At 39.9% G+C, this 18753-nt stretch overlaps 1 protein-coding gene across 2 annotated transcripts in view; it reads left to right on the top strand.

The window, feature by feature from the left end:
• The window catches only part of TRPM6 (transient receptor potential cation channel subfamily M member 6), a gene marked incomplete at its 5' end in the record, with an annotated part of 139279 nt that extends 128104 nt beyond the window's left edge, over window positions 1-11175 (top strand). For both annotated transcript variants that reach the window (XM_079706381.1, XM_079706380.1), the window contains 3 exons: window positions 3522-3573; window positions 8048-8154; window positions 10704-11175. In XM_079706381.1, the coding sequence (XP_079562507.1) occupies window positions 3522-3573; window positions 8048-8154; window positions 10704-10837 (293 nt within the window). In that variant the 3' untranslated portion in view covers window positions 10838-11175. The remainder of the gene's footprint in view (window positions 1-3521; window positions 3574-8047; window positions 8155-10703) is intronic.
• Window positions 11176-18753: the final 7578 nt, after the last annotated feature.

Raw genomic sequence — 18753 nt, 5'->3', positions numbered from 1 at the left:
GAATTTTTAGATCTTAAAATGTCTTATTGTCTTTCATGTCTTCCAAATATCTACGTATGTGGGTAGGATGGGCACCTATGTTAAAGTTTGCCAATTGGGTGTCTCCTGTGTAGCCGGGAGAGGCTGGGGTGGTAGTAGTGGGTGTGGTGGTGCAGCATGATTGGTTCTCTGAATTGCTTTCTTTTTTTAACTCTTTGGAATGCCCCTTCTGCCATTCAAGGGTCCCAAAAGATGTTTTTAGTAGTTAAGCTTTGAGCTGTCAGATTGGTTTTAGGGATATAAAGGTTTGTAGAAACCCTTTACTCTCAGTCTTATAGGAGGTTCTATTCATTAGGAAATAGTACTTTAGGAAAGTGAGATAATCAGAACATGATTTTACCAGTGGTAAGAAAATAGAGTTTTACTTCACAAGAGCTCTTGATAGAATAAAGACAAAAATAGCAGTTGACATGTTTCAGCTTCTTCTGGATCAGACATTTCACTAAGCAGTTTGTATATGCTAGTTCATGTAATCCTCTCAGTAACCCTATAGGATAAGGCCCATGATTATCCACACTTTCAGGTGATACAGTTGAGACTCAGAGAGATTAAAGAAGGTGTCCAGATCACACAACTAGGGAGTGATGGGGCTGTGAGTGGGACCCAGATCCTTTGACTTCTGCCTATTTAACAGGCTACAAGATTGAAAGTAAATGGGAGCTGATGTGATTTTGATAGACTTTTTTTCCCCTATAAAACCTCCTTTTCCACAATTCTTTAGGTATTGTGCGTATTTCAGCTTAAATTTACAGTTTACTCAGACGTCAGCCTAAAGCTTTCATCACTGCTGGGAATTGTAGGCATAAAGTCAGGTCTGAGCTTAAATGTGTGAAGGATTTGTAGCCTTTAGTCTCTCTATTGGTGGTACATGGGCTGTCTGTTTGTTGTTTATTTACTACATAGTTAAACATAGTTGTTCTGTTTATTTGCTACATGCTTGCTGTATAGTTAGGGTCTTGTTAGGCTGTTCCTTTTTTTTTTTTTTTTTTTTTGCGGTACGCGGGCCTCTCACCGCTGTGGCCTCTCCCGTTGCGGAGCACAGGCTCCAGACGCACAGGCTCAGCGGCCATGGCTCACGGGCCCAGCCGCTCCGCAGCATGTGGGATCTTCCCGGACCGGGGCACGAACCTGTGTCCCCTGCATCGGCAGGCGGACTCTCAACCACTGCGCCACCAGGGAAGCCCAGGCTGTTCCTTTTTATATCTGTAATGAGAAAAGCATAAAGAACCCAGCCTATTCATATGACTTTTTCTTTAAAAAACAAAGCACATTTTGCATACTGCCCCTTGAGCCTGTGTTTCAGACTTATTTTCCCTTTCCCTATTCAAAATCAGTGTACAAAGAGATTCTAAGCCAAGGGTTCTGAAATGGGCTCTGGGTAGAATTCAGAGGATCTGTGTACTTTGATGAAAAAACAAATTAAAATTATACCTTGGGACTTCCCTGGTGGCGCAGTGGTTAGCAATCCGCCTGCCAATGCAGGGGACACGGGTTCGAGCCCAGGTCCGGGAAGATCCCTCATGCCGTGGAGCAACTAAGCCCGTGAGCCACAGCTACTGAGCCCATGTGCCACAACTACTGCAGCCCGTGTGCCTAGAGCCTGTGCTCTGCAACAAAGAGAAGCCACCGCAGTGAGAAGCCCGCACACCGCAACAAAGGGCAGCCCCTGCTCGCTGCAACTAGAGAAAGCCTGTGCACAGCAACGAAGACCCAATGCAGCCAATAAATAAATACATTTATTTAAAAAATAAAATTACACCTTTATTTCATTAACCTATAGCTGAAATTCATCATTTCCTTGAGTTATAACGGAGACGACAGATCACAGTGGCATTAGCAGTACCCGTGACTGTTTGCAATAGCAATTACAGGTATTAACATAGCACATTGCAGTGTTGGCAGATATCTCAAAATACTGGTTGTATTTATTACTTGTTGGATGTTATAGTGTTATTAGACTTGTGCTTGATCCTGTTATTTAACATACTAATAAAGAAGCACGTGTATTGCAATACAATTTAAAAAATATTTTGATCACTGTATTTCAGTATCATTTGGTTTCCTTTGTAATCTTATGTATTCAAACTATGCATTTAAAAACATTATTCTGAGAAGGGCATCCCTTAGCTTCATCAGACTGCCAAAAGGGTCATGACCCAAAAAAGGTTGAAAACTCCCTACTTAGGTTATTTTCCTAAGGAAGTCAGTTTCTCAGGGGAATGGTCTATAAACTATAAGGATTACATTTTCTTGTGAAAGGTTTAACATATGGTAAAACATACAGAACATAGTAAAAATCTTTCTCTTTTAAAGTAGTGGTTAGAAAATGTGTTTTTTTTAACAAATAGAAATATACAATAATGTTATACATTTTATTTGATTTTTAAATAAATTTCCCCCAAGGTTGGTCTCTTCCAAGGCAAGAGGACCAGTGCTGATTAGAGGACAATCCCACATGGTGCATTCACCTGTCTGACTGGCTCACCTGTGAAATGCTGCCTTTGGAAGTCAGTCTCACCACCATTCGCATTTTATAACAGATTCACTTTGGTGTTGATCCCTGTTTTGATAAATGTTAGTTTTATATGACACGTTATCCTTTTATGCATTGGTGCCGTTTTTTAAGAAGTAAAATTTATTGAAGAATCACATACATTCAGGAAATTACACACAGCATGAGTGTACATCTCAAAGAATTTCCACAACTGAACACGTGTGTGTAACCAGCACCCAGATCAAGCATGTGCGGTGTTTGTATTCTTCTGTTTATAAATGCTATATATATATATATATATATATATATATATGGCATTTGATATGTGTCTTTGATGGAGTGGAGGTGATACCTGCAGAACCACACAGCACCTTGCACCTTTCTGAGCACTGATGGACTCCATCTAAGGAGACCACGGACTAGGGGGAAGGACACAAGCTTTGGCTTAGCTTCAATCCTGTTACGACCTCTTGTGGTCTGTGCAACCTCTGACAAGTTGCTAAATCTCTTTGAACATCAATGTACTCATTGGTAAAATGAGGCTGTGAGGATGCCAATACTTTTCTTTCACGATTGCCAAGAATTAGAAAAAATAAAATTAGAAAAAATAAAATTAGAATGTCTAGTATGTACAAGTGGTAAATGAATGATGGATGCTATTATCAGGAACTGTGAACACATCACAAAAACACTTTTTGTAGCCTAGAGGTTTATTGCAGCATAATAGAGGGGGTTGCGGGAGACAGGGCATCAACTAAAGTTTTCAGACTTGCCTGGACAGTTTAGTAGAGTTAATTCACATGATGTTGAGTTTACTACAGGGTGGGTGTCTAGTTAATAGTAGAGTTAATTCACATGATGTTGAGTTTACTACAGGGTGGAAAGAAGGTAGGTATAAGAAAGAATTTTAAATTTGGTTATTATTTTCTTGAATTTCTGAGAAAATGAAATTCCCCATTTGGTAAATGAATTTTCTTTTTCTTTGGAGGTGTTGGAGAAAATTTGACAGATCCATCTGTTATAAAACCTGAAGAAAAACAGTAAGTTAATTTATCATTTAGAAAATTGCATTTAACACATTGTACATGGTTTCTTAAAAATAATTTTTAAACATTTCTATATCTTGCCTAGATCCTAGAAAGGTTTTGATGTCCCTTTTATCTATATCTGTATCTATATCTATATCCAAAAATATCTACATCCAAATACAATACAATAAAATACAATAAGATTTAAAATACAATAAGATTTTAAAGAATGCATAGATTAGGAAATAGGGGCAAAAAGAAAATAAGGAAGTAAAATAAGATTAAATCTGGAGTTGTTAGTACACAAAAATGGAAACTATGTATAAAGACCAATGCAGTGGTCAGAACTTTGTTGCAAATTTGACTCTGAGTTTTCTAGTGGCCCAGACAAAAGAGAAATATGGGTAAATTCAGCCTCCCTAGCTTTGACATGAAAACAATTAATGTCATAGGAGTAGCACAGTTTCCTTTGTTGTCATCACAGTGGAGTCATTGCATCTTATCATGGGCACTGTCTTCCATTACATGCCTATAAAATGAAAGCTGAGGGCATGAAGTGTGGTATTCAGTAACAGCAAATCTATGAGAGGACAAAACAGTGGGGCTTAAATATGGAGCCATCAGATTGTTAATTCAGGACTGAAGTGTAAATTATATAGAAGGATGAGCCATCTGCCTAGCCTTTGAATTCCCATGGGCATTTTATCCCATAAGCAGGCTTTTGGGAAGACTTGGTAGTAGAGGAGGTGGTATTCTTCTGTTAAAGGTGGAGTAAAAAGAAGAGATGGTGATGATTAAGGGAGGATCAACATGGCAGATGACAGTGGTTTTCAAACATGAGCTTTCATCATAATCACCAGGAGAGCTTGTTAAAACACAGATTGCTGCCCCCTACCCCCAGCCTTTGATTACCCCGGTTTCTGATTCAGTGGGTTTGGGATGGGTCCAAACAATGTAACAAGTTCCCAGATGATTCTAATTCTGCTGGCCTAGTGCCCACACTTTGAGAACTGCTAGCATACAAAATTCTAATTTCTTAGTTGTCCTAAGTGTCTATACTTGGCCCCTGAGTTGTAAATCACACACACACACATATATAATTATATAAGTGGGCAATTCATATATGATGAAATCTGAAACTTTCACTTCCCTCCTGTTGGACTCATATTGTAAATATTCACTGCTTTAATGCTCTGTTCTTTTACTGAACAATTTAATCTAAATATGGTACCATTTGTAGGCGTCTATGCAAAGAGGTACATCTAAAAGTGTATTAGCTACTCCTGTGAACTAAGAGAGCTAGAGAAGATAAAGGTGAGCCATGTTGCTCCTGTGAATCCAAATCCCATGATATTTGACCATGGAGTTCATGTTGTAATCCTTAGGGTACAGATAAAGCCTTTGTTATTTTTCACTTTAGCAGAGTTGAAGTGTTTTTGGCTAAAAATACATATTATTTCTTCAGCAGCCCAGTGTGCCCAAGGGTTTTTAGTAGGAACCTGTATTACAAGTACTTCCTTTATAATTTTGCAGTGAAATTTTTTTTGCATATAAAATGGATCAAGTTGATGTATACTCTATCATTTATTAAATTTTGACCTTGGTATATATATGTAATATGACCTGAATATTTCCAACTTTTAGAATTCTAAGAAGATTATATTATTCCTCTTGACAGTTGAGTATTTAACTGCATTCTATAGGCCAGTGGGTCTCAATTTCTATTAGGGTCACCTAGGGAACTTAAAAAAAAATGCTGCTCAGAATTAGCATCAAGTTAGAATCTCAGAGTATAGGACCCTGATGTCTGTATTTTTCAGAAGTTCCCCATGTGATTCTAATGGGCAGTCAGGGTTGGGAGCCTCTGTCTTATGTCAAACTTTATTTTTTATGACTTGAGGATGTCATAAACTTTGGAAGCTGATAGATTGGTATCACTGTAGCCTGCCTGGTTTTGTGGGGTCACCTAATTTTGGGTGCAGTTGGTCTTCATGGTGAAGATAATAAGTATTATTTTCTCACAATGTGGTGAAGTACATCTAATCAGTTCAATGAGTCGGCATTTTGGGATGCCGTCTATTTGTTAAACTTTTGCTACACAAAGCACCGGCCATGAACCAATAGCATCAGCATCACCCGGGAGATTGTTAGAAACACAGACTCTCAAGACCCTCCCTAGACTTCCTGAATAGAATCTCAATTTTCATAAGATCTTCAGGTGTTTTGGTATAAATTAAAGGTTGAGAAGCAAGTGCTTTCACATGTTTTATTCTTAACAACAACCTTGGAAGGAAGTGTCTTCAATCCCACTTCACAAATGAGAAAACTGAAGCTCAGTGGAGATGGCAATGAGGAGAAGGGGGTCAATGAAAGGGAATGATCCTCTACCAAAAGGAAAGATGTTTTGTGGGGCAAATTCTGATACTGTCTCTAATGCCTCTTGTCTCTTAACTTTCCCCAACCTTTTGCACATGAAGACAAAGTCATCAGACCTGCTCCCCCAAATCCCTTCTGGCCACTTAACTTGGTTCCTCAGGTCATTGACCTTCAGTGGAGGCTGCCTCAGTGTTATTGGTAGTTTGGGATTGCACCTTTTTTTTCACTTACTGCCTTGATGGTTTTGGGCATTTGACAAGTATGAAATGATAATGATGATGATGATGATGAGATGTTCTTTAGTAAATCTCTGTGTACATGACACTAATTAGCATTTCCTTGAAGGTGGAACCAAGCTACCTCCTGCTTTCCTGTGCTGTGAAAAATCTGGAAAACAGTTGTATATTTTTTCAAACGTTGTTATCTGAGACTGCAAGGCTGTAGGCATGGCGTATGAATGTCCCTACAGCCCTCCTTCACTCTCCCCTGCACAGGGAGTGGTCGAACGCCCGATACATACATATTATAGTAATTTTGATTCTTTTGTCTTAACTTTAACGAAGCTCATAGAGGGAAACAATTTTGCTTGTAGCTTTTATCTGAGAATCAATGTTACACTTTTAAGTTGGGAACTTTCATGCTTTATTGGGAAGGAAATGGCAGTGTGGAATGCAAACGAGTGAAATATTCCAACAGGGTCATGCCAGAGAGACTATAAAAGGAATGCTTCAGTTTTAATTACTAAAGTAACGCCTTCATTTTTCACTTTATCAGCATCATAGAGTTCCAGTACTAAATATTGAGTGATTCTATCTCTTTGCCATATTTGGTTTCACCTTATAGAAGTGGTTCCTTACCAGCTGGATTGAAAGAGGAATAGTTAACAGAGGCAGCTTATGCAGCCTGGTAAATACCACCAGAGCCGTATTTTGTAAGGGCGATTGAGTGACCAGGAAAGTTAATCCTGGGTGTCTGTTCACATTGTCTTCCCAAGAGATTTCCTCCACCTACTCTCCTCAGAGCAAAGAGGCAATCTGAGATCAAACTGACATCAACCCTCATTCTGAGCTTGGCACATCTTCAGAGCAGCTACTGTTATTCTGCCAAAAGGAAGTGGAAATTGAGATAAATGTTTCAATACTCAGATGGAAAAGTCCATTTTTACACCACATCCCTTTTGAAAAACCGCATTCCTTAGAAGCGAAATTTATTGTTTCCTTTTGTGATAGTTTGCTTTTCTTTTTTCTTAAGACGTGGTATTTAAGAGCGGTAATTGAGTTCAGATTTTAAAATGTGCTGTTTCCCACTCTGCATGTCATTAAAATAAAATATTAGCTTTCATAAAGTTTCTTTGGAAGTGTTTCTGGTGTGCTCTATTCCTTGGTGTGTAGAGTGTCAGCCGAAGAATAATGGTTGTGAATGATCAAATAATGGATGAACGTTGATCCTAAAATCTGCTAAGAATCTATTATAATTATAGAGTGTTAAAAATGTGCCTAAGATATACTGACTTACTTCCACAAAATCATCATCTCCTGGTTGTCTTGTCTTTTCACAAAGAGCCCAGCTATAGCAGTTTGCAGGGTAGAAGTAGCTATCAAAAGAGCCATGAATACTGGGCGTCGGGTTTTGTCGGGCTTTTGTGTTTGAGGACATTGGTTATTTTCAGAAAAGTATTTGGGTTTGAAACAATGCATATCAATTTTTTCAGAAGGGGTGTTCCAATACCAAGTTTATTTTACTTTATACTTACCTTTCGGGTATTCTAGTAGAACAGTTGGTAATGAATGTCATTCTCTCACCTCATATGCATTAAAAAGGGTCTCACTGTATTCTGTTTTAATGTGGTACATAGAAAATTCACTCTTCTATCAGATTAGCGTGGAAATGAGTTTCACAGTAGGTCTTGGAGTTGGGTCCAAAGATTGAAGTGCATTTGAATTTTAAATTTGCAAACCTAACAGTGTTGCTTCCCCAAAGTGCTCTGTTCTTTGTTGGCTCCTTCAAGTTTACTGGGTTACTATGGGATACTGTTCGGTATCTCAGAGAATCCTAGTTGAGCTCCTTTTTCTGAGCTGTGATCTAATTGATATTCTGATATTTCCTCTAGATCAAGAGGAATGGTGTTTGGCCCAGCCAATTTAGGGGAAGATGCAATTAGAAACTTCATTGCAAAACATCGTTGCAACTCCTGCTGCCGGAAGCTCAAACTCCCGGGTATGCCCCCAAACAATTCTATTTTTCTCTAAGTAAATCTCTCATTGAACAACATCCATTGTAACCTGGGATAGAGTAGAAAATCTTAATCACATTTTTATCTCATTCGCAGTTGAGGCCTGACTTTCTGACTGCAAATTTTTCAAGTCTCTAAAGGGATTAAAAGGACAGGGATTTACTTCAGGTTCTGCCAAAATGTGATAAAACAACATTGGGCCCAATACTTGTCACAGTCTCTCCAAGGGAAAAGTTCCTCCTACTTAATTGGGGCAAAATTGGACAGAGGCAGGTCTCTGTTCCCTGCCCCGCCCCCTCCCCTTTGGGTCTTGAGTGGTGCCCACAGAGTTTCTATTCTATTCTTATTTACTCATTGGACACTTGGGAGGGTGTGGCATGGAGGGAAACAACAGCTATCAATTAAAGTAGTGCTTTTCACTATGAAAACCTGCCACTTTCAACATACATCACAAGGTATATTTTAAAAATCTGATGAGATAATATGGCACACTTTCTCTGAAACTAATAGAGTTAGCACAGAAAAATATTTCTAACATAAAAGTAAGTGGCTGGAGGTCTGTGTCCCCCAGATTGGCAGCCCCAGCTCTGCTGCATTTTTTCCTTTTATCTCAGAAGGGATGCTTTATGTCTGTCTCAGCTTGCTCACTATTTTTCTAAGGTTGCGCCACACTTGCCCTTAGAATGGAATTTCACGTCTTTTAAGCTGAGTAGCCCTTCCAGCCTTATCATAAATGATCAAACCCTGAATTGGAAATCAGTAAAAGATCAACATCCATTGTAACCTGGGATGGAGTAGGTGTAAATTTACAACAAAGAAAGGCACTTTCTAATCTTGTTGGAGTTAGAGGTAGGAGTTGCCCTTGTGGGCACGAGGTAGCAGAAGACTGGGATGTGGAGCAGATTCCAGTTCCTGTGGGAAATAGCTTATTAGCCAGGGGTGGTGGCGGTGGGGACATCAGACTGGAGCAGTACAGACAGGAGGGGTCTCGATGTCTTCTTGGAGCTGCCCAGGACTCCTTCTCACAAACCACCCAGAAAAACTGGGCAAAGAGATCAGTCCATAGCATATTGGCCAAGCTGCCCACTGGCCTCCTCTGGTCAGAAGGAGCCCAGGAAGGAGAGGGGGCTGGGCTGAGTGGCATCCAGATCCCCAGGTAAGGGCCCTGTGGGAGGCAGGAGCTGACACATATCTCCATCCCGTGATTGCGGGCTGGAGTCCAGCCCATTAACTCAGCATCCTCAGGCGCTGACCTCTTCCCAGGACTGATTCATTGTTTCCTGGGCAGGGCAGCTTCTCATTCCTGATCAAGGACTGTATCTCATCAGCCAGGAGAAAGGGGGCCTTGAGGCATAACTCACTGCTTCCATCCAGTTAGCTCTTCTGTATGATTACGATTTCCTCCCTCCCTCCCTTCCTTTCTTCCTTTCTTTCTTTCCCTACTGTGGTGGCTTTTGAGTAATTCAATAATTCCTCCATTTCTGGACCTAATCCTTGCTTCCTTTCAAAACCTTAGTTAACACATTTAAATGGAGATAAAAAATATCCTCATTTACTTGAACATTTGGTAATTTGAATTTTAAAAAGTTTAGCTCGGAAAACAGGATTGGGGTGATTTTTCTTTTTGTTTATGTTTTACTTTTTTTTAATTTTCTTTTTTTCTTTTAAAGAGAGGCAGTTTAGGGTAGTATAAGAGCATGGGATTCATAGGTTGAGCTCACATCCCAGAAATGCTTTTTGCTAGTTTTGTGACCTTGGCCCTCATTCTTATCTGTAAGCTGGGGATAATAGCACCTATCTCATAAAGTTGGCGTGAGGGTTGAAGTAATGTAATAACTGTTGGTTATTATTAAACTATAATGTGTATTAGTTTTATGTCCAGATAATCCCCATTCAACATTAAAAAATAATACAAGGAATGCATGTTTAAGATTAACAAATTTAATCAACACAGCATACAATAGTTTACAAACATTTAAAGGTCACTCTCCTCCATAAGTTTCTCCCCAAGGGTTACCTTTATTAATGATTTCTTTTGATAATTTCCCTGTGAAATTAAAGAAGGAGGCTTCAGGAAGCATAAGGTCTGATAATTGGGTGAAGTCTTTATAGGTGCAGCCAAACCTGAGGTACAGCTTTGTTGCAGAAAACTGACCACTGACATCCCGAGTCCACCATTTTGGCTGCACTCTCTGGCTCTGCCATCATTCAACAAGTGAAAATGCCCTGTTTCCAGTTTGGCCTCACTTAACTCTGGGCAGGTCATGACTTATAGGGCACCGTGTATTGAGTCAAGCAACCAAAGCTTGCCTCCCCTGCCCCAGTGAACACAGCCCTGGGGAGTTAGAGTCACACATGGGCATGGTGGGGTGTAGTTTGGACATGGTTGAGGGTTTGAGTTTCACATATCAGTGGCCCAAGGGAGCAGAGTCCTCTCTGAGCACTTGGCCTAAAGTCCTGAAGTCCAATCTATCTGTGTGAATATTATGTTCTTAAGGATTCTCTATAACTGTCTTAATTGTCTTCCTTGCAGATTTAAAAAGAAATGACTATTCCCCCGGAAGGATAAATTCCGCCTTTGGACTTGAAATCAAAACTGAACCAGCTGAGGAGACTCCAGCAGAGGAAGAGGGTCATAATCCTCCAGAAGACCTCACACGATTGTAAAAAAGGGAGAAGTAAGAAGATGACAGCCCTTGCCCTCCCTTCTATGAACTCTATGGTAACATAGATTGATTGATGTAACACTGGTTATGTCAGAGCCTCTGCCAGGATGGCCTTACCCTGAGGGCCTCCTGGGACATGCCTTCTGAGCCTCATGTCTCCCCTCCCCAAGGACCTCACTGGTGTATGATGAATGGGTTCTCCTAGATATTGACCTGTGTGCAGGGTGCTTTGTGTGTGTTCGTCATCCTCAAGTTGCACAAGAAGACAGATGACTCAGCCAGGAATGCTGCTCCTTCATACCTCATTCCTTGGTGCAGAATGCTGGGCACTAAAGAACCAGGCAGATAAATTTAATTTATTTTCTTACTATGTGTGCAGACTCTAACCTCCACTACTATTCATCACCTCACCCACTTATTGTATTTATGTATATATGTACATAAAAAAGTCACTTGACTCCCTCCTCTCCTTTCCAGCAGCACAGGGCTTTGAATAGCGACACAAAGGAAAACAATGGAGTAAGGGTGTATTTGCACAGGCTGGAGCACCCTCCTGTACAAACTAACCAGTAAAATGTTAGCATCCTGGTGAAATCTAGATGGGTTTCAATATTGTCAGTGAATCGTATGATAACCGAGCATTTCAGGTTTCTCTGGAAGAGAGGAAAGGGAAATCTAAAACAAACGCCCTTGCATCCCTTTTTTTTTTTTTTTAAGGGAACAAGGATATATAAAACTAGAAATTATTAAGAAATGTTTTCCTTTCCCTTATGCTCAGGGACACTATTGGTTAGAGAGTTGACTAAGCCAACCTCTAAAGTATTACTCCCTTTTTCAAACCTGGGTATATAATATTACAAGCTAAATTACTTTATGTCAGGTCCTATGAGGAAAGGTGGGATTTTTCAATGAAAACATGTTTCGCAGGTAATTGCCTGGTTGAAATACAGATTTCTGGTGGCTTAACGAGTGCTGGAGTGTATATTTTAAGTATGGCCTGAGCACATGTGATCAGTTTCAGTGGCCTGAAGAAAGGGTCCCTGGAAGCCACACTGTACAGCAGTGGTCCCCACCCTTTTTGGCACGAGGGACCAGTTTCGTGGAAGACAGGTTTTCTACGGACCCGGTTGCAGGGGGTGGGGGATGGTGGGGGGCTGATGGTTCAGGCAGTAATGCCAGTGATGGGGAGCGGAAGATGAAACTTTGCTCACTCGCTGCTCACTTCCTCCCGTGCGGCCTGGTTCCTGACAGGCCGCAGACCGTTACTGGTCCGTGGCCCCGGGGGTCGGGGACCGCTGCTGTACAGCATGTTTGGGGGATCAGTCATCCCTCTTTCGCACTTATCAGGGTCACCCTACCTCAGAACAAGCACCAATTGTTCACACAAGGAGGAGTTGGAAGGCTGGGAATCTTCTCCCCACTCTTCCTGCATCTCCTTTCCTCATTATAAAGTGTTCCAATCTACCAGCAATAGACCTCCTGGATTTGAAATTTTCAACTTACCTTTATCGTTAGCCCTTACATTAGCTGGCTTGCTTTTTAAATCAACACTCCTGCCTTCTCAGGTTATACTTCGGGGAAATGTTGCCCAGGCATAGGGGGATGGAAAGCCAAGGATTTGATTTGCCAAAGATAGTGTCTGGCTCTTGTGAGATGCGCAAGGGCTGATTTATAGCCTTTTTACTTTGGTCTTTGGGGTGGTGGGAGGTGGGAAATTTGGGTGATTTCTTGATTGGCAATGAGGATAAAATGTTAATGCTTTTTTCAGAGCTTAACTGCTTTATCCTGTTCTGCAAATCAATAAGGGATCTCTTTGTGCCCACTTCAGAGCCATGTTCAACTATGGAAGGAGGCAATTTGCCTATCCAAGCCAAACTAAAAGCATTACTTCATTGGTCAAATATTTGTTACCTGGAATGGAACTTGAAAAAACACATTTTGATTTTAATTTTCGGTGTTATGATTTTCTCACTCTCTTTTTAAGAAAAATCACCAGAATAACATTTTAAAAAGATGAACCAGCTGCTGGGCAAAGGTGACTGTGGGATAGCTTGCATGCAAATACCAATGTGACAATCATGACTTTGATTCATGACCACAAATGAATGAATTCATCCATTTGGTTAATTTTATTCAACAGATATTTATTAAGTGCCTTCCCTGTGGTGTGTAAGTGATGAGGGTGCAATGAGCATAACATTTCTTTGCCCTCAGAAAGTGTTATATCTCATGTTTCTTTCTTTTTTGGTTGTTGTTACAAGTTTGGATTTCTGGTGAGTGCTAAAAAACTTGACTTCTGGGCAAATGTTGAATCCAGAGATGTATTCCATACCCTATCTGCCAGTGGGCAATAGGTTCAGACTGGAATAAGAGAATTAGGGCAAATAAAAAGACATAGATGGGGCTGGTTGTAGGAACCACTGAGGAAAAATGGATTGCATAATCCTTGTATGAGCCCTTAGCCAATCTCACAGATGGAAATCTGAATCTGGGGACCAGAGAAGCAGCCAGGTTCCTGGGAGTCCTTCCTGAAGGCATCCTGTGCACGGGTATTCCCCTCCATGGGGCTGTACATTCCTGGAGTGACTTCTGCCCCATGACATCTTAAAGCTTCTAACAACTCTGGGGAATGAGATCAGATATAGTTTTGGGTGTTTCTTACCCCGTTATTTTCTGTAGCTTTGCAGAACAAGTACTGGGTGACTAAAACTTCCCTACCAACCATTTAATCAAAAATTGAAAAAAATATATTTTTGTTGTTACTGTTTGAGTTGAGATGGATCACTCATGTTCTAGAAGTCATGACACAGATGCTCCTGCCATGGCTTGTTACCTTTCTCCATCAGTCACCGGCATCTAGCACGAAGTGTGGCACATAATAAGGTTTCAACATTATTTGTTGAAAGAAATAATAAAACCCTCACATGATAATGGATTTCATTCACTAGTTAATAAGTCAGATTTGCATTTTTAATCTAGAAGGGAATGATTACCAATTCCTTAAGACCCAACACAATTCTTTTGATCTCTCTCTGTTTTAATTTTCCAGGAAATAGCTTTTAACAACCTACACCTTGTCTGTTGAATTCTCAACCAGTTCTTGCCCTTATCGTTGTGGCGATAATACCAGAGTACCGTCCTTCTTACTGGTGACTATTGAAATGAGATGATAACTTCCCAGAAACTGCCTAGAAATAATCATCACTTTATTACCGTTTGAAAAGAAGATTGATAGAAAAGTCATTTGAAAGATGGTTCATTACCATGCCCTAGTACGATTTCTTTACTCACATCTCTCCAAAGCATGAGAAAGGGAGGATTATTCTCTGAGGTCGGAATTTGAAGGCTGTGTGTTTGCCTCTTTGAAGTCTTGGTATTTAATTTTCTGTAGTCATTTCTTGGGCAATTTTCTAAGAAACTAGTTGAAGCTAATTTATCATAAGTTAAAGTCAAATGACAGAAAAGATTTTTTTCTCCCTTAGCAGCATTTTATTCCACAGAGGTTAGCTTCTGAAGGAAAATGAGACTTAAATAGCATTTCAGATCTCCAGCCACATGGATGGGTACACAGAATAGAAAGGGTTCTGGAAACCACACTGATTTTTTTATTTAGCATAGTTATTATTTTGTGATTTTTCTTCCTGGACCTTGATATACAGATAATGAAATGCTCTCCTAAAAATAATTAGTTAAGTTGCTTAATTTTTCAAAAAGAAACTTTCAGTCCTCAAGAGATAACAACCCTTGGTCTCTATCATTGGCCGATTTGGTTTAACTTTATATAATACTTTTAACCTTTGTCTTAAACCCTAACTCTGCAATGAGATGAGGTAACTTGCCTTACCTTTTCAAACCAAGGCAAACAATAATGAGAGAGCATTTATAAGGTCCTTTGAGAATCTCATTTAAAAGGCTTCTTGTGAGCATGGGATCCAGTTCAATAAGTAATAAGGGGTTTTCATTTTTCATATTATGTGACCATTATTTCATGTTTACAGAGGATGCTCAGTGGACTTGTTTCAGTATAACCACAAAAGTGGTTTCTGCTGTTTCTCTCTTTCCAAGGGGAAAAAGCTCATTGCCCCCTTTTTGTTTTGAAACTTAATTAAAGTAGTTCAAAATCAGGATGTTCACCATTTTACAGTGTCTCCTACTTATTTTGTTTATTGATGGATTTAGGTTTACACAGCTAACATCTTTTGCTACCTTCTGCCCAAAGAAAGCCTTCCAGGATAGGTAAAGCCCAAATCTGACACCATCATTGGTGATATTTTTAGGAATGAAAAAAGAGCAGGTTTAGAATCTTGATATTTGTAAAGGTTGATGTTTTACAAAAAATTTAATTAATGCTGATTTAGATTTTGTCAGTGTAGTGCTGTTTAATAATAAGAAAATTCTTCCTATGGCTTGCCAGTGTCTTTTAGTAACTAACTTCCTTCAGAATTCTCATCTTCCCCTAGTGGTTTTTGTTCGTTTGTTTTTTATTTTCATTTTGAACCTTTAGAAATTCCACCTGCTATATTAGTCAGAAAGTCCTTACAATTGTTATGGTAGAAACCCTTTGGCTAATGACTGTCCACATGTGGACATAATAATTGCCTTTCACTGGAGGGATTTGGGGGAATCATCAGTGGGGTCATGTGATTGCACTTTGGCTTCTAATGAATCTTTTTCTGTATATCATATTGGTAACCAGTAAGAAGTCACAGACCCTCAGGATGCTTTGGTAACCAAAAGAAATCCTTGGTGTGTTATGGGCTGAATCGTGTTGAAATCCTAACCCCCAGTACCTCGGAATATGATTGCATTTGGAAATAAGGTATTTACAGAGGTACTTAAGTTTAAATCAGGTCATTAGTGTGGGCCCCTATAAGAAGAGGAGATTAGGACACAGACACACTGAAAGTGATGATCACGTGAAGGCCGAGAGAACGCAGCCACCTCCAAGCCAAGGAGAGAGGCCTCGGAAGAAACCAGACACACTGACGTCTTGGACTCCCAACTTCCAGACCTGGAGGAAAGAAATTTCTCTTGTTTAAGTCACCCAGTCTGTGCTGCTTTGTTATGGCAGTCCCAGAAAACTGTTACAGTGTGTTGCCATGGGATTTCCTACTTGCCCCTGGAATTTTGTAGAAAGGGACTTGGGGAGCAGAGATGCTGGCAACAACAAAAGAGAGGAGGAGAAGAAATGACCGTTGGTTGCATGTATCTGCTGTGGGAGAGGACAGAGGATATCACGGATGGCGGCAGGACTGGTGATTTATTTTATTGAGAGAGTAGAGAGTGATGTGTTCTGGAGATCACCTGAGTGTTACAGAGGAAAACAAACACGGTCTGGGCTTCATGACATGGGATGTTTGCCTACTGCTGAAGGGCTTCTGGGGATTGGAAGAGAGGTATGGTGATGATGTACAGTGTAGTCCTTAGTTTTGTACAACTTCCGTATATATCCTATTTAAGAAGTACTCATTGAGCTTTACCATGTGTTATGTCCTGACCCTAAGGTTAGACCTATGAGATAAGATACATTTCTGTCTTCAAGGCTCTCCAAAACAAATAAGGAGTTTACAGTATACTGATTTGTCATTGCCCAGCAATGATAATGATTATAATGATAACTTTTTAATATTTTTATTATTATAGGCAATAGGCAATGTGTGTTGAGCACTCATTATGTTCTAGGCATTGTGCTAAATGCCCATTACCAAGATTTGAAAAGGCTCCTTATACGGTAGGCAACTTAATTAAGTCAGCTACCCAAGGAGGAGCCAGGATTTAAAGCTCAATCAAATCAATGACATAGATGGCTAGGCAATACTAACCAGCACACTTAGAATTACTAGAGCCTGAATCCCTATGATGGTTTGAAACACAGATTTGGAAGTCAGACCTAACTTAGGCCACTGGCTGAGAAAATCCAAACTGGCATTTGTGGAATGTTACCTTGTATCCTCTCTGTACATGTCATTGTCAAGGAAATCTTTGCTGCACAGTAAATAGCCATTTATAGAGTGTGAGTCCATGGTAGAGCCACTCCCTCTTGACGTCATCAGAAGGTAAGTGCAAGATGATGAGTGGGTTCTTTTGAGTCTGGCACTGTGTCTGCCAATGAATTTTTCTGTTTCCACTTGCATTTCTGTCCTCTTTTTATGTCTTCCTAAAAAAATTAGATATTTGTTGGTCAATACAACAGCTAACTATTTGATAGTATCTAGTGACAGTCCAGTTTATCAATTTATAGTGAAAAATAGAATCTGTGCAAACGACAAAACCTTTATCAGTCTGACCATCACACTGTGTTCCTGGAGGCCTTGGAAGCTGGATTATAATCAAAGGGTTGCATGAAGTGCATGGAATCAGAACAGAGTTAGATAAATCACATATTTAATGGTGTCAGGCTAAGACATCCTGTTTCATCCCATCTTCTCCAGAGGTATGGGCCTTCCAGTGGGAGTGGAATACCCAAAGTCTGCAATATTCCAGACTGATTCCAAAGAACTGAAAGTGACCAGCCTTGGGAAATATGGATGATAATGAGAATTTTTTTTCTCACCATCCTCCCTCCCTCCCTCTCTTCCTTGCTTCCTTCCATGCTTCCTTGCTTCTTCTCTTCATTTTCCTTTCTCTGACTTCCTATTTCTGTTACATCTTTTTATACTACACTAGCTGCAAATATGAACCAAGAAACATCATTAATTTTACCTAAGTGAGGTACCTATTTTTCCAGAAATGTAGAATTAGGAAAAAAAAAGAGAGAGAACTAAAAGGATAGATGAAAATAATGAGATTTAAAGAGATTGTGTTTCACTCAAAGTTAATATAACTATATTGTCCGAGGAGGGACTAGAACTCAGACCTTCTAAGTCATCACCATTTTTCTTAATAATGACTGAATTTGAGTTAAGGCAAATAATGTTCTCTTGTTGTATTAAACTTCTTCTCTGTTTTCTTAAAAAATATTCAGATGTTTCTGTGTGTGAATAAGTTTTTAACTAGGAAGTCTTTATAAGGCTGTCATCAGATGGGTCAAATAAGATTTACTTGTCTATGCTTTTCAAAGAGGATAATTCATTAGATATCTGATTTTAAAATTCTAGTTGCAAAATGATATTGCAAATTAATGACTAATGATTTTAATATTTCACTTTGCTTTTTTGTATGTGTGTATATAATATGTGTGTTTGTATAAGCAGAAAGTAGCTATTTGAATACCAGGCTTGGGCGACTGTTGAGATTTCAGTGAAAGGACTCTGTAAGACTTGGATTTCAATGAGTCTTTCAGATATTTCATTTTATTTAGGATGATTTGTGATTATTTCCTATTGTCATAAAAGGCCACTTAGGCCTGTGGCATGCCTTGAATTGTCCCAGAAGGGGCTTCATGGAATAGTAGAAAATTCTCTAAACCCTGAAACCAGGTGGACTTAGGTTTGAACTGAAGCTCTGCCACTGAATAATTTGTTACCTTGGGCAACTTGATTAACCTCTCTGAACCCAGCTTATCATACGAATATGGTACGATGATCTGTTAATATACTGACTTATCTTTCTTCTTGCTACTCTCCATCCCAAGAAGGTAGGTGGATGCCCTTGCCTCAGGACCGTAATGGCTTACTGCATAAGTTGCAGGTCCCAATATGACAGCCTCTCACCAAGACATCTGGAAAATTGATGGGGGCTGGAACTTGGAGCTGGTGAGGCAGAGGAAGCCTACCCTGAGAAGAGAAGAGAGACTCACTCCTGGAGTCAGGGAAGATGATGGTGTTTTGCATAAGAAGCGTAGGGCTTGTGAAGGGCCAGTTCATGGATATCAGGACTGACTAAGAGCTATGGCCTGAGAAGTCACAGGGAACAATACATGTCCATGCTAGTCATGGATCAAATGGAGCCACCTGCCTGTGAATGGATCCCATGGGC

The sequence above is a fragment of the Hyperoodon ampullatus genome (assembly GCF_949752795.1).
Source record: "Hyperoodon ampullatus genome assembly, chromosome: 6".
NCBI lineage: Eukaryota > Metazoa > Chordata > Mammalia > Artiodactyla > Ziphiidae > Hyperoodon > Hyperoodon ampullatus.
Note: the sequence above shows the minus strand (reverse complement) of the source record. Positions and strands in the feature narration are given on the sequence as shown.